Source organism: Bos mutus, chromosome 6 (assembly GCF_027580195.1).
Source record: "Bos mutus isolate GX-2022 chromosome 6, NWIPB_WYAK_1.1, whole genome shotgun sequence".
NCBI classification, from domain to species: domain Eukaryota; kingdom Metazoa; phylum Chordata; class Mammalia; order Artiodactyla; family Bovidae; genus Bos; species Bos mutus.
In genome coordinates, this window is record NC_091622.1 from 58,792,885 (window position 1) to 58,809,041 (window position 16,157).

The 16,157-nt window shown below is 33.7% G+C and overlaps 1 protein-coding gene and 1 non-coding gene across 2 annotated transcripts in view; one reads left to right on the top strand and one right to left on the bottom strand.

The window, feature by feature from the left end:
• Positions 1 to 16,157, top strand: part of UBE2K (ubiquitin conjugating enzyme E2 K) — a 77,261-nt gene that overhangs the window by 38,572 nt on the left and 22,532 nt on the right. The window contains exons 2-3 of the mRNA XM_005901990.3: positions 7,154 to 7,247; positions 11,415 to 11,473. Coding sequence (XP_005902052.1) covers positions 7,154 to 7,247; positions 11,415 to 11,473 — 153 coding nt within the window. The remainder of the gene's footprint in view (positions 1 to 7,153; positions 7,248 to 11,414; positions 11,474 to 16,157) is intronic.
• Positions 14,466 to 14,588, bottom strand: LOC138988339 (U6atac minor spliceosomal RNA). Its single transcript, XR_011464645.1, has one exon. It is a non-coding gene; the product is annotated as a U6atac minor spliceosomal RNA (small nuclear RNA).

The following is a 16,157-nucleotide window of genomic DNA, read 5'->3' on the forward strand; positions in this document are numbered from 1 at the left end:
GGCTGTCACATGTGGCTTTGGAACACTTGAAGTGTGGCCATTCCAAATCTAAATGTTTTGTAATTGTAAATTAGACGCTGGATCTTGAAGACTTAGTATTATAAAATGTGAAATGTTTCCGAAATTTTAATGACATGTTAAAATGATAATTTTTAATATGTTGGAAGTCAATATTAAAGTTAATTTCTCCTGTTTCCTTTTACTCTTGTTAATGTGATTACTACAAAATTTAAAAATGCGTTTATGGAACACTCTCACGGCATACACAAAAATAAACTCAAAATGGCTTAAAGACTTAAATATAAGACACGATACTATAAAACTCCTATAAGAGAACATAGGTAAAACGTTCTCTGACATAAATCATATCAGTGTTTTCTTAGGTCAGTCTCCCAAAGGCAAAAGAAATAAGAGCAAAAATAAACAAGTGGGAACTGATCAAATTTATAAGCTTGTATAGCAAAGAAAACCATAAAGAAAGCAAAAAAACCACTTATGGACTACGAGAAATATTTGCAAATGATGGAGCTGACAAGGGCTTAATTTCCAAAATATACAAACAGCTCACTAACAACAACAAAAACCCAGTTTTGAAAAATGGGTAGAAAACCTAAAGTAGCCATTTCTCTAAAGAAAACATACAGATTACCAGTGGGCACACGGAATGGTCAACGTTGTTAATTATTAAGAGAAATACAAACTAAAACTGCACTGAAGTTTAACCTCACACCAGTTAGAATTGGCCATCATTTAAAAATCTACAAATTATAAATTTGTAGGAGAGGGTGTGGAGAAAAAAGAACCCTCCTTTATATTACTAGTGTGAATGTAAATTGATGCAGCCACAATGGAGAACAGTATGGAGGTTCCTTAAAAAATTGAAAATGGAGATGGCATATGATCTAGCAATCCCATTCCTGGGCATGTATCCAGACAGAACTATCGTACAAAAAGATCCATGCACCCCAGTGTTCATAACAGCACTGTTGGGTTGGCTAAAAATTTGATTCGGTTTTGGGTAAGGCGGCTCTAGTAGCGCTTAGTTGTCTTTAACTTAATTTGAAACATTTTAGATTGTATTGTGACAGTTGTCATATCAGTGTGCATTAAAAAAAATCAAAATTGGTGAATTTTTGTGTAGTCATTTTAATATTGAAGATGGAAGAAAAAAGTAACATTTTCAATATATTGTGCTTTATTATTTCAAGAAAGGTAAAAATGCAACTGAAAGAAAAAAAGATTTGTTCAGTGTATGGAGAAGGTGCTGTGACTAATCGAATGTGTCAAAAGTGGCTTGTGAAGATTCTGGCTGGAGATTTCTTGCTGGCCAATGCTCAGTGGTCAGGTAGAGCAGTTGAAGTTGATAGCGATCAAATCAAGGTATTAATTGAGAATAACCAACGTTATGCCAGGCTGGAGATAGCCAGTATATTCAAAATACCCAAATCAAGCATTAAAAATCATTTACAACAGCTTGGTTATGGTATTAATCACTTTGGTTTGGGGTATAGCATAGTTAAGCAAAAAAAAAATTTGTTGACCATATTTCCATGTGCAATTTTCTACTTGTAAGGAAAACATTTCGTTTTTAAAACAAATTGTGATGGGTGGTGAAAAGGAGATACAGTACAATAATGTGAAGCATAAATAGATTGTGGGGCAGGTGAAATGAACCACCACCAACCACATTAAAGGCCAGTCTTCATCCAAAGAAGGTGATGTATATGCTAGGATTGGAAAGGGAGTCTTCTGTTTTGAGCTCCGTCTGGAAAACTAAATGATTAATTCCAACATGTACTTCTACCATTGAGACCAACTGAAACTAGCAGTCAACAGAAGTGTCTGAAATTAATTAACAGAAAATGCATAATCTTTCATCAGACTAACACAAGACTGTTCGTTTATTTGTTGACCAGGCGAAAACTGTTACAGCTTGGCTGGAAAGTTCTGGTTCATCTGCCATTTTCACCAGATCTTTCACCTTCAGATTTCCATTTATTTTGGTCTTTACAAAATTCTCTTTAATGAATATTACAGTTCCCTGAGACTGTAAAAAGCACCTGGAAGTTTTTGTTCAAAAAGAAAAAGTTTTGGGAAGATGGTATTATGAAGCTGCCTGAAAAATGGCAGAAGGTAGTGAAACAAAATGGTGAATGCATTGTTCAATAAAGTTCTTGGTGAAGATGAAAAATGTCTTTTATTTTTACTTAAAAATTGAAGGAACTTTTTAGCCAACCCAGTATTTACAATATGCAAGACCTGGTAGTAGCCTTGTTGTCCATCAACAGATGAATGGATAAAAGAGATGTGAGATACATATATGTATACATACACACACATGATGGAATACTACTCAGCAGTTAAAAGAATGAAATAATGCCATTTGCAGCAACATGGATAGACCTAGAGATTATCATACTAAATGAAGTCAGAAATATCATTTTATACCACTTACAGGTGGGACCTAAAAAAAAAAGTTAAAAATATTGAATTCCCTAGTGGTCAAGTGGTTAGGACTCTATGCTTTCATTGAGGAGACCCAAGTTCAATACCTGATTCGGGAACTAAGATCCCACAACATGCATGGCGTGGCCAAAAAAAAAAAGGCAAATGAACTTATTTACAAAATAAAAACAGACTTTCAGACATAGTGTACAAACTTACAGTTATCAAAAGAGGGGGGTGGATAAATTGGGAGTTTGGGATTAGTAGATACAAGCTGCTGCATATAAAAAGATAAAACAAGGTCCTACCATTTAACACAGGTAATAACAATGTTAAATATCCTGTAATAAGCCACAATGGGACAGAATATGAAAAAGAATATATATGTATAGCTGGATGATTTTGCTGTATACCAGAAGCTAGCACAACATTGTAAACCAACTATATACCTCAATTTTAAAAAATACAGTCACTTATGAAAAACTGGAAAAAAGTAAAGTACATTTGTGGTTTATGTTCTGTTTCTGTTGGACAGCCCTTGTCTAGAATTTGTTTTTTGTAAGTACCACTAATGCAGCCCCATGGCCTCAATTTCCCATTTTTCTTAGTTTCTTAGTTTCTCTAGTCTCTCAAGTTTCCATATCAGCCCTGCTTTGGAAATATGATATGTCCTAAGCTTCAGGTTTTTAATTGCTTAGAAGGTAGAAATCTGTTTTCTTGAGCCCTGGAATAGTGGGGAAAACATGTTGTTTATGTTAAATTATGAGAAAATAATGGCAACTGTTAAATCTTTTAAGCCTTATTTCCAACAAATAAGGAAGCATTGAATTTTACATTTATTTACATGATAGTAATAAGCAGTGTTCCTGAATTTGGTAATTGTGATTTGTCAAGGGAACAAACTTTTAAATAGCATATGAGAATTATCAGTAACTTCAGGGGTCATTTAGAATTATATTTGCTTATCTGAAATTTGGATTTAAATTGTATTTTAGAAAACTTTCCCCAGAATAAATAGAAGAGAGGCTAATGTGATAAATTAGCCCTTTAAAGTACAGTTTCAAAGTTTTCTGCTCCAGCATCATCATCAAAAGTCAACATATTGCAGTGTTAAGTGACTACTATACATTTAAGCATTTGTTTGGCATTATTAGTGCTGTATTCATTAAATTCCCCCGTGACTGTATATGGTAGGTCCTATTATAATCTGCAGTTGACTGAGGATGAAACTGAGGTACAGAGTGGTTATTTAACTTGGCTCAGACTCAGGTAGCTAATGAGTTTTAAACAAGTTAAACAAAAGTAGCTTTATACTTTGTGCTTTTGTGATAAAATCCTTCAGTTTTTAGTTTTTCACAGGAGAATGTAAGCTCCAAGTGGGCAAGGGCTTGGTTTTGTTACTTAGTTGTTTCACTGACATTTGAGATATAATATGTAGTAGATCCCAGGAAGTATTTGAAAGATTTTGTGATTTTGATGATGTCAGTTCATCAAGAGACTTGGTTTTGAGAATCTACCAGAATTGCTTTAAATTCTGCACTGTTGCTTATTAGCAGTAATGTTCGTTTATATACCGCTTCCAGATTAACTTCAGTATTATGTACTGTTTTGTATACTTCATGCATGTTATATCAATAAAATAGTTTATTTTAAAATTGTTTATTAGGAGCTGTGGCTTTTCATCTCTTTTCCTTTTATGTGTTGGAAATGTATTGGAGCCATAAGGAAACGTCAGAAAAATCAAGAGAACTAGAGGTTCCACTGTGTGTTTAGATGAGTTGGGAGAAGAAAGTATAGTAAAGCACCTTCCAGCTGTCCTCAGAAAAAATGTATAATGATAGTAGCATTCTTTAAGGTTTTATCCGAAAGCCTCAGCCTCTCTGGTGGTTTTGGTCATTAAAATTTAGAAACATGTAATTTTATTTTTAGAAATTACAGTTTCCATTCCTAGTTTGAAAACAGGCCTGTGAAATAAATTTTATAAAGCAGGGCTTGAAATCTAAAGGTTTTTGTAATTAATATTTTTAAGGGAAGGATATGTGTGCTACTTCTATCCAGGAAATTTTCATTTAATTCTGAAGTATATTCTCATTTTATAATAAAATTGAGAGTTAGATGGTAAGTGACATACCTGAATTAACATCACAAGTAACTGGCAGAACTGGAAATAAACTCCTTTCTGTCTGAATCCAAAAGCTATGATTTTTAAAAATATTGTCTGTCATTTTGCTATTTTCTGTCTTTCTCCCTTATAGTTCTGAGTCTTAAAGTGGGATTTTAAATTAGTTTGTGTGGACAGTGGTCTTGGAGTTTTGGATTGTGGAGTACTGGATGTTTGCATTAGAGTATGAATGTAATAAAGAATAATTGGCATGATATAAAAATTAAGCTGTGAAAAGTCTTCATCTTTAACTTACCATAAAAACCAACTCTAGAACCAAGTACTTCTTTATAATGGGATTCATCATGGTGACGTATTTTCTTGAGCTTTTGTGGTAAATTTTTATACACAAAGTTTTCTTTCCCTGGAGTGCAAAAAATAAGACCCATTTTTCTCTGAGTTATAATTTGGGGGGAAATGAGGGCAGAAATAAGGATAGAGGTATGACAGTTAATAATTCTTTAGCATTTTACTGATCAGACAATTGGGGCAATTTGCAGGGCAACTTTTCTAATTTGTTACTGCTTTCTACCCTTCCTCAAACTTTAGTGTAAGAGTGTCCTTTAGTATCCTGCGGTTTTAGGGTTATTTACTTCTTTGGGGGAAGCAGATATTGTGGGATGCTATAGAGAACTTTGAAAGTATTCATGATTTGCAAGATCCATTTACTCTTGTTTTCCTTAGAAGTCTTAAGGGAGAAAGATTCTGTAAGTTACACTTTTGGCTTCTTAAATTGGTCAGTGAACATCTAATACCTCTGATTTTCATTTTAACCTTCTTCATTCCTGTTCTTACTCAACAAAGTATTTTACCATTACTAAAGTTGTACATTTCATCCTCTTCTGCAGATATCAAAGATGATAATGAATGACTTTTTTTTTTTAGGGCATAGGAATAAGTTCCCTATTATGCATATTTATAATTAAATCTAATTTGGGGGTAAAATTATCTTCAGAAAAATATGAAATACTTTAATCTCAAATGCAGAAATGGTTGTGAATCTAATTCTATTTAAAATGCATAAAGTAAGATTTTTAATCCTATATTCTTATTAAAAATAAGATAAAAGTCACATAAAATCTTTAAAATTTGGGTTTTAAAGTTATATTTTTTCTGTACTTAACATTCAATACTAAATTGTTTAGAAAAAGTGAAAATGATGGTATCTTCTTTTGGGATGGGGGCAGTTAAGGACTTTAATAATTCTTACATTTTTCCATCTAGTAATCAAGGTTAAGAGGTATGTTGAAAAGCAAAAATTTTCTTTTAAAATCTTATGGGGCTGTCTTTTGTAACAGTACATGTGTCACTTAGGTATAAAGTGTGAAGTACAAAGTAAGTTGTTTAGTCGCTAAGTTGTAGCTGACTCTTTGTGACCCCAGGGTTGTAGCCTGTCAGGCTTCTCTGTCCATGAGATGATTTCCCAGGCAAGAATACTGGAGTGGCTTGCTGTTTCCTTCTCCAGGGACTCTTCCTGACCCAGGGATCGAACTTGAGTCTCCTGCTTGGCAGGTGGATTCTTTACCATATGGGAAGCCCCACAAAATAACTAAATGTAGATAAATATTTAAATCCTAACCAAAAAATGAAAACAAAACCTGTATTTTGAGGAATTACGGTTTTAAAAATTGAGAAAAGGGGAGGATTGTTGTGTTAGGTGAACAGACAAATAAGATACTAGTGAAGGTTACAAAATCTAAGTAGAGAGCCATTTGCAAGCAAGTACATGTGACCACTGAAGTGAATCCCACTGGAGGGTTTTCTGAATCACAGTCATTATTTACTATGAGAATGGATTGTTAAAGATCATTGAGAGATTGAAGTGATAAGATTGATATGACAGTACTTTGAGAAATGTACAAAATATAGTAGATGTAGATAAATATAATATAAAAATCTGTTTTGAAAAGTAAGTAATTGCCACTGAAGTAAACTAAGCAGAAAAACAGATTGAGGAAGGCATTGGAAATTCTAGTGAGGCATTTAGGCTTCAGGAAATTGTGTGGAAAGGGATTAACTAGACACTTAGGGCTTTCATTGTCCTGCTTGATGGTGTAATATTTTCAGTTAACCTACACACCTAGAAATTTAATGAGAGTGTATAGCCTAAATGAGTTTATAATGACCCTGAATTTTCTGTTTGTTTTCGAACCCATGTAGCCCAGGGTATCAAATGGCAGTGTTCATCTATAGATGAATAGAATTATCACTTTGGATCTAATACACATGAATTTGGCAGGTATAAAATAGGTGTTAGCTATTTTTCTCTAAACATTCCTATAATAAAGTCAACAGGACATTGTACTATTATTCAAAATGGCATAATGTCGTTAAAAACATTGCAGTTAAATTTTGTTAGTGTTTTTGTTTTAAGTATTCTTCAGATTGGCTCATTACGTTCTTGAAAATTACAGAATATTATTTTTACTAGAGTAGATAAGCTTATGAAAGAACGGGTTTCAAAAAATTTTTATAGGTAATACTTTAATAAAAATAGGTTTTTTCCTTGCTGATATAACTAACATTTATTTTCTGTTTATTTTTAAGACGAGCAAAAATCAAATTAAAGTAGATCTTGTAGATGAGAATTTTACAGAATTAAGAGGAGAAATAGCAGGACCTCCAGACACACCATATGAAGGCAAGTACTTTTTTCTGTATCAAAATATTGTGCGTATTAGAACTTATCTGAAACACTAAATCAGAAAAGTCTTAAGCATTTATAAACTACATGGAAGGTAACTTCATTTGGCTTAAGGATATATACAGCAGTTTTTAAATAATAAATTTAGATACTTACCTAGACCGATTTTTCTTACTGAATTTTAGCTAACTTTTTTCTTTTCCCAAAACAGATTTAGTAGAGCTAAGCTACAGGTTATATTATGTTAGAATTTAACAGTGTAAAATTAAATTTACATCTACATGTTAAACATTTAACTTACATGAACTCTCAGTTACCCTTCATATGGTATCTGTAACAAATTTTGTCTTAAATTTCTGACTTAAGTTTATTTTTTAAAGCAAAGTTCCTCTTCCCTGTTTGTCATTTAGCATGTAATTCACTCATATGTCTTTATACAGGCTGTATTCAAATATTTAATTTTCTTTATTCAGGAAAGCTTTAAGTGATCATTTCAAGGCATATAGAAAAGAAAGGAGGCAGCTTTCCTGAACTCTGTTGACAAACTAAATCTTTATACTTTAGACCATGGAATTGGGGTGGTAAGATACGGAAAGGAGCTTTGTAAGCTTTTTATTCACTCATTAGGCAGATCTTCAGTAGTGAATATTATTATATATTTGAGTTTATATGGCATAGCCAAGATTCTTGCATATAAGAGGCATTCACATATTTGATAGAAGTCATGTAATATTGTTTGTAGTAGTAGCATTTATTGAGTTCTTACTTATTTTGAGGTTTATGTGTCTTTTCTCATTCAGTCCTTAAAACATATCTTATGAGGTAAGTACAGTTATCACTGTTTCATAGATAAAGAAACTTAAGCTCAGGAAAGTTAAGTAACTGTTAAAGACATCTAAGCTGCACAGCTGGGATTTGAGTCCCTAATAGCCTATGACTCTAAAGCCTTTTTTTCTAATCTCTTTCTGCTCTTGAATAAAACAGGATTGACTGATGGAAGTGACAGTGATGTCTCTCTCGAATGTAGTGGTTCTGTAATGAACAATAACTTAAAGTTTTTCAGAAAAATTCAGCGTCCTAGACTATTTTTCTGTTTTCATTTGAATTTTTAAAGTCCCTAAAATATCCTTAGCACATTCTACCAAATCTGAAATGATACAATTTTGTTTTTTGTTTTATAGTTCATATGAGCCATTTCTAGACTTACTTAATTTTTTATAGTGCCTCCTATATGCCAGGCCTCATCTGGATTCTTTCATGAATGGCTATTCATGTAGTCCTTTTGACAGTTGTTAGCTGGAGAAGAGATCTTGAGTTACCTTGCAAAAATCAAGTTCGTCCTTAGTAGCATATGTTATTTATGATATACTAGCTTCTTCTGAAGGCATACACTATAACTATTCTTGAATTACTTTTTTTAGGTTGTTTAGATGTGTTTTTAAAAGATAGTAGGACAGTAGCATTATCACCCTGCAGCCCTTCCAGTAAATTGATATTTATAAACAAGAGAGCTCCTGAACTAGACAGAGAGTTTGTTACTTTCTTAGCAACTGTTAGTAAAGGTACATGAAGTTTTTAAAAATTGGACAATACACACTTACTTGCAGGATGATTAAGTTATAACTATACCACATTCATTAGTTAGAAACAAGCTTGATAATTTTTAAGTGCTTATTTCTGCTGCTGCCACTGAGACATTAATGTTTGATAACACTAGTTTTAATATGCTTCTTGGATATGTATTTGAAGTAGATTAAATTGTATTCTCATAAAACTATTGAAGAGAGGTTCATTTTGTTTAAGAAAAGCATCATTTGAGGGCATTAGCTTAATACTTTTTTTGCAACATGAATGGAATAAAATATTTTGATAATGTGTATCTCAGGGCTCTTGATAAATTTTGAGGGTGTTTTTTTTTTAATCTCAATAGCTAAGACAAAAGTCTACATGGGAATGTTAAATTGTTAATAGCCATCATTACTAAATCAGGCAGCTATTTTATGTAGTGTAGAAAGTAATCAGATTGAGTTAAAATGACCATGTTATTGTATATGTTACCTCAGTTTTCTTCTTTTGCCTTAATGGCTCAGTGGCAAAGGAACAATTTAGTTCTTGAGCCTTTCTCCCTAAGAGCTGTTTTAAATTTACAGTCATTCTTGATGTTTAAAAAAAAAATCTCACTGCTACCCCAGCTTCCCTTTGGACTAAGTTAAATTTAAAGATTAAAGATGTTTAATATTAAAAGCTATTCTTCAAGAAGTAAATATTTTATAGTGAAAGCTGTTACGATAGTAATATAGTTATTGAATATTATAAAGCTTTCTTAGTTATGTTGTTCTGATGTATATCGAATAATGTTCTGGTTAATGCTGTATTGATTGTATATTGAAGTTGTCAAATAATGCAAGACAGAGCATACTAACAGCATATGGAGTAGAAATAGGATTTGGGGGACTCTAGGGTCCAGCATTATTTCTGTAGTATTTCAGGGCTCTCATACTGCTCCTAAGAGATTGTTTTGGACATTCAAGAAGGAAAAACCTTATATGAAAGGTTATAGAGACAGTAATTTGAAATTAATGGAAAAAAGTAAAGTTCATAGGAAGGAAAAAGAAGACTGTGCATATTACTCAGGCCAAATTTATTGTACCTATATTTGAAGCTGACATTTATAACTGAACATAAAGTTATCTCTGTGTACACAAAAATTTCCTGAGGTCCTCTTCTCTTAGCTCTTTTTCTTTTGTTTCTTTTTGGCTTCTTTCCTTCCTGTTTCACTGCTGTCACGTCCTCTGTGCTTCAGGCATCTAGTTCTACTTGTATATCAGTCAGTCTGAGATTCTATTAAAAAGAATAAGCAAGAAAAGAAGAATTGGAACCAAAAAGGGCGAAGAAAGTGGTACCAAGTGAATTACTCTTTTCATTCTCAGATCGGCATTCATTCATCCCTAACAGTGAAAGAAGTGAAGGATATACTGAGGATTGAGTGTATAGAATTTTGAAATCGATAGTGTTCCTAGTGCACAGTTACTATTTGTATTTTATTACTTATTATTATGGAAAATTTCAGATACATACAGAAGGCAAATGGTATAATGAAACTTCCATGTACTCATCAGCCAGTGTTAATAACTATCAATTCATGGCCAGTCTTTGATCTAATTTGCTTGATTATTTTGAAGCAAATCCAAGATGTAGTTATAACTATTTCACTGGCACAGTTTTGTTTGTTATATTTTGGAATGGTAAATACTCTATGTTAATGGAACATAAAATTTTAGAATTAGAAGTTTCTTTAGAGTTAGGACTCAAATCCAGTCTGAAGTCCAGTGCAAGACACCCCACCCCCTTCAGAGTTTCCTGAGGGACAGTTATCCTCCCTTTTAATATCTTAGTATGGAAAGCTAGATAAACTTTTTTAAAAAAATACCCTGTTTAGCTGCTAGTTGCTCAAGATAACTTCATACCAGTATGTTGCCTACTGTGTATATATTACTGTTGAGAACAATCTTTTTGTAAAGTTGCATTTTATATACCTATTTAGAGGAAGAGAGTAGGTTTTTGTCTTTGTGCCTACCTCTTGTCTTATTGTTGAATTTTGTTTTTTAAATTTTAACAAGAAATATTGGCATTTTATGTCCCAAATAAAAGTTTGAGACAGTTTCACATTTGAGAGAACCAGCTTGATACAGATTTTTTCAGTTTATGGCATAATCTGTGTATCTTTATTCTCTGTCCCTTCTATGCCTTTATACTTCCCTACTGTCTTTCCTTTTTTCTTTCCATTTTTTTGTCTTATTTAGCAGCTTTTATCAGTGTGGACTAAAGGAAGCAAAAGCAGATAGAACCTGTACTCCGTAATTGTTCCAGTGAAGTCTTTGGCATTGGATTGTCTACAGATTTAATGTATTCATCCATCTCTAGTCCGATTATTCACTGATAAGCTAATATCAGTTGTATAAAATGGGTATTCTGTATGCTTTAAGTGACCTTTAAATTAAAAACTAGTAATATTTTGTTTCCTTTTTGGGTTTCAACTTTAAAGTGAATCTGTTGTAATTGAATATAAAATAGTATATGTTTTGAAAAGTTCTATCACTATATTTGGCTTCACATATTTGAGGCAAGCAACATTCTTAACTTTCTGTTTTCCCCATTTTTTAGGAGGAAGATATCAACTAGAGATTAAAATACCAGAAACATATCCATTTAATCCCCCTAAGGTATTGTAAGCCCATTTTTATGTATGAACTATATTTCTTGGTTCATTTAATTAATATATACTCTAGTTTGTATGTGTGTGTGTGTGCTGTGTAAATTTGGTGTGGACAGGGTTTCAGGTAATGGCAAACAGTTTGCTTCTGGAATTAGAATGAAAAGCAAGCTTACTTAGAGGCAGCTAGTAATGTATCTAGACAGAACAAGATCTATATCTGACAATGGCTTAAATTCTAGGTCTGGTAAAACTTGCAGTGTCCCAAATTTAGAGAATCTTATACAAATTTTTATTTGCCTCAAAGAAATATATATATATATATATATATATATATTTTTAGGAATAGTGTATTCTGGATTTATTCAACATTTATTTGAATGCTTTGTGCCAGTATAGCAATAAATAAAGCTTTTACTGTCCTTGCTGTCATGGAACTCATGTTCTAGTGGGATGAAATAAATGAACAAACACTGCAATTGTGATAAATGTTAAAAGAGGAAACAGAATAACCTAGGATTGTGTATAACAAGTGGAACTAACCTAAACTTACATTTTGACTGAACTGCTTCCTTTACCTCTTTGCTTTTACTATCATCACTATTTTAGTTTAGGCTTTCAGCTTTGTTACTTCCTCTGTTTTGCCTGTTACTTAATCACCATTTCATTTTTACCACTACTGTTCATTGTTTGTAGTGCTGTACTGTAAATCTTCCTAAAGTGAATTTTTGATCATGTTTCATTTCTTCTCTTTCCTTGTTAATAGTCTAAACTCCTTATAGCGACGGGCATTTAAAATCTCCTATAACGTGCCTCTGTGGTCTTTTCCATCCTAATCTTCTGCCTCTTTCACCCACAAAATTGGTTTCATTTTCCAACCTAGATTATTTTCTGTTTGTATAATGCTTATTCTTTCACACTTCCCTGTCATTTTCACTTGAATCATTATCCCTGTCATTGACAATGCTAGTTTTCTTTTGAGGTCTGGGTAAAGTATCACTTTCTCCATTAAGCTGTGCCTGACAAAATGTTTCTCCCTTTACTCTCAATAGCATTTTATATAACTTACATAGGACTAACACAGTTATAGTATGAATTAATGTACTGTATTATTTGGGGATATGTATCTTTTACTAGCTTTTGTGTTCCTGAGGTCAAAGACCATGGCTTAATAGACATTTGTATTTTCTCTGATTCCTAAAAGTACAGTGTCCCTTGAGCATATATTAGTCTTTCCAGAATTCATTCACTCAACTTACTGGTTGTCCTCTGTTTAAGAATAGACAGGGTAATGGAAGTTCCAGGGTAAAGTTGTGTCACCTGCCATTGTGAGGTGCCTGTTTCTCTGTTATTTATGTTCATCTATTTTCTGATAAACCTGTTTGATTTTTTTAATTGTGGTAAGTAAACATAAAACTTATTACCTTAACCAATTGTAAGTGTACAGTTTAGTGGCATTAAAACTTATTACCTTAACCAATTGTAAGTGTACAGTTTAGTGGCATTAAGCAGATTCAGTTTGTTTTTCATCTATCACTACCATCCATCTTCAGAACCTTTTTTCATCTACTAAATAATAACTTCCTGTTTCCTCATGCTGGTAACCAGTTATACTTTATGAATTTTGGTCTACTCTAGGTACCTCATTTAAGTGGAATCACTCAATTTGTATTCTTTTATACCTGGTTTATTTCACTTAACTTAATGTCTTTCAATTCAGTTCAGTTCAGTCGCTCAGTCGTGTCCGACTCTTTGGAACCCCATGAATCGCAGCACGCCAGGCCTCCCTGTCCATCACCAACTCCTGGAGTTCACTCGGACTCACATCCATCGAGTCAGTGATGCCATCCAGCCATCTCATCTTCTGTCGTCCCCTTCTCCTCCTGCCTCCAGTCCCTCCCAGAATCAGAGTCTTTTCCAATGAGTCAGCTCTTCGAATGAAGGCTCATCTCTGTTATAATTTGTATTGGAACTTCTTTCTTTTTTAAGGCTTAATAGTATTCCATAAACACTGCATTTTATTTATCTATTGATGGGCATTTTGGTTGTTCCTACCTTTCAAGCCTGGTTGATTTTTTTTTCCCCCTCCTGTTATAAAAGTAGTTTGTATTTGTTGTAGAAATTTGAATGGTGATGTATTTCTTGAAAAAGAACATCTTTTCAGTATGACCACTTAGAGGTGACCACTATTAAACTTTCATTTTATATCTATGACATAATATTCATCCTCATCTTAGTTACCCTCTACTAGGTAATCTTGATTGTCAATATTATCATTAAAATAAGTAGCAGTCTGTTTAGTTTACATTAATTGTAGAATACTATAAATTTAAGAAAAGATTTTAAAATGTTTTGAGATAAGGATGACCTCCAAGCCTAAGCAATAATTTTTTTAATGGAAACGAGGGAAGAAAGAAAAGATCTCAAGAGAGACTGCTCTCAAACACTATATTTTTACAATTAAGATGTCACTTGCATTGTGCTAAGAATTTTATATGCCTTCCTAAGACAGTCTTAATGAATGAGGGAACTGAGGGTTAGAGGTCAAATAGAAACTAAATTTGTAAGGCCCACCGTGCTGCTCTACTTCCTTGATCCTAATGCGAAAGGAGTAAGGGCCGAATCTCTGAAACAGTGATTGTGGCTCTTCCAAGAACAAGAATAATCACCCATAGTTCAGATCTTACAGCATTTGACAGACTTTTTGATCTTAGGCAAGTTGTCTAAGGTGTTTCCTCATTTGTAAAATCCTTTCAAAGGAGTAGTCCATTTAAAAAATAGTATTTCAATTATGCTATGAAACTTTTTTTCACATTTTTAATATTTCTCAAATCAGGGTATATCTTTTAGTGGATGAGATAATTTAATTGGCCCAGTTTTTTTCTTTCTCATGGTATATAAAATAATGGTGTATTGAGTACTTGATGGTACCCGTGGTTCAGTAAAATACAGTACTTAGAACAGCGTGTTGTAAATATTAGCCAGCATTATTTTTTTACCAAAAAACTTAATGGTTAGATACAGTGAAGTAGGTGGCAGTGCCTTAACCATATACATGTTGTCAGGCCCTAGAGCCTCTTCTGTCTTTATCAAGTGGAGTTGCTACCTTTCCTTTCGTACAACACATAGCAGTTCTAGGTATCTACTCAATAGAAGAAAATGTGCCCATACAACAACTTGTACACAAGTGTTCATACCAGCACTAATTCATAACTGCCAAAAAGTGGAAGCTCTCTAAATGTCCGTCAACTTAATGGAAAAATTAAATGTGGTGTATTTACCACATCTGTTTATAATGATGAATGTGCTGATATGTGCTATAAGATAGATGAACTTTGAAAACATCATCCTAAATGAAAAAGCCAGGCATAAAAAGCCACACATTGTATAATGTCATTTACATGAACATTAGAAGAGGGAAATCATAGAGAAAAAGGTAATTTGTTGGTTGCTTATGGCTGGAGGAGTATGAAGGAATGGGAAGTGACTCCTGGTGGTTACATAGTTCTTTTTGAGGTGTTGAAATGGTCAAAAATTATATTTTGGTGGCGGTTGCACAACTCTGAATATACCTAACACCAAGAAGTTGTGCGTTTTAAATGAGGATGGATTATTGTCTCAATAAGTGTTTATTTCCCTCTGTTGTTTTCATTCAGTCACTAAGTCGTGTCTGACTCTTTGCAACCCCATGGACTGCAGCATGCCAGGCTTCCCTATCCTTCACTATCTTCTGGAGTTTGGAGTTTGCTCAGACTCAAGTCAGTTGAGTTGATGATGCCATCCAACCATCTCATCCTCTGCTGCTCTCTTCTCCTGCCCTCAATCTTTCTGAGTGTCAGGGTCTTTTCCATGAGTCAGTTCTTTGCATCAGGTGGCCAAATATTGGAGCTTCAGCTTCAGCATCAGTCCTTCTGATGCATATTCAGTGTTGGGTTTCCTTTAGGATTAACGGGTTTGTTCTCTGTGCTGTCCAGGGGACTCTGAAGAGTCTTCTCCAGCACCACAATTCAAAAACATTGATCTTTCAGCACTCAGCCTTCTTTATGGTCCAACTCTTCACATCTGTGCATGATTACTGGAAAAACCATAGCTTTGACTATATGGATATGGACCTTTATATACCAAGGTATTGTCTCTGCTTTTTGATATGCTGTCTAGGCTTGTCCTAGCTTTTCTTCCAGGGAGCAAGAATCTTTTAATTTCATGGCTGCAGTCAACATCTGCAGTGATTTTGGAGCTCACAAAGATAAAATCTGCCACTATTTCCCCCTTTTCCACATCTATTTGCCATGAAGTGATGGGACCAACTGCCATGATCTTAGTTTTTTGAATGCTGAGTTTTAAGCCAGCTTTCTCACTCTCCTCTTTCACCCTCATAAATACACTATTTAGTTCCTTTTTTGCTTTCTGCCAGTAGAGTCGAATTATCTGCACATCTGAGGTTGTTGATATTTCTCCTGGCAATCTTGATTCCAGCTTGATTCATCCAGTCTGGCATTTTGCATGATGCGCTTTGCATGAAAGTTAAATAAGCAGGGTGGCAGTCTAAAGCCTTGACAAACTCCTTTCCCAGTTTTGAACCAGTCCATTGTTCCATATCCTGTTCTGCTGCTGCTTGAGCTGCATACAGGTTTGTCGGGAGGCAGGTAATATGGTCTGATATTCCCATGTCTTTAAGAATTTTCCATAGTTTG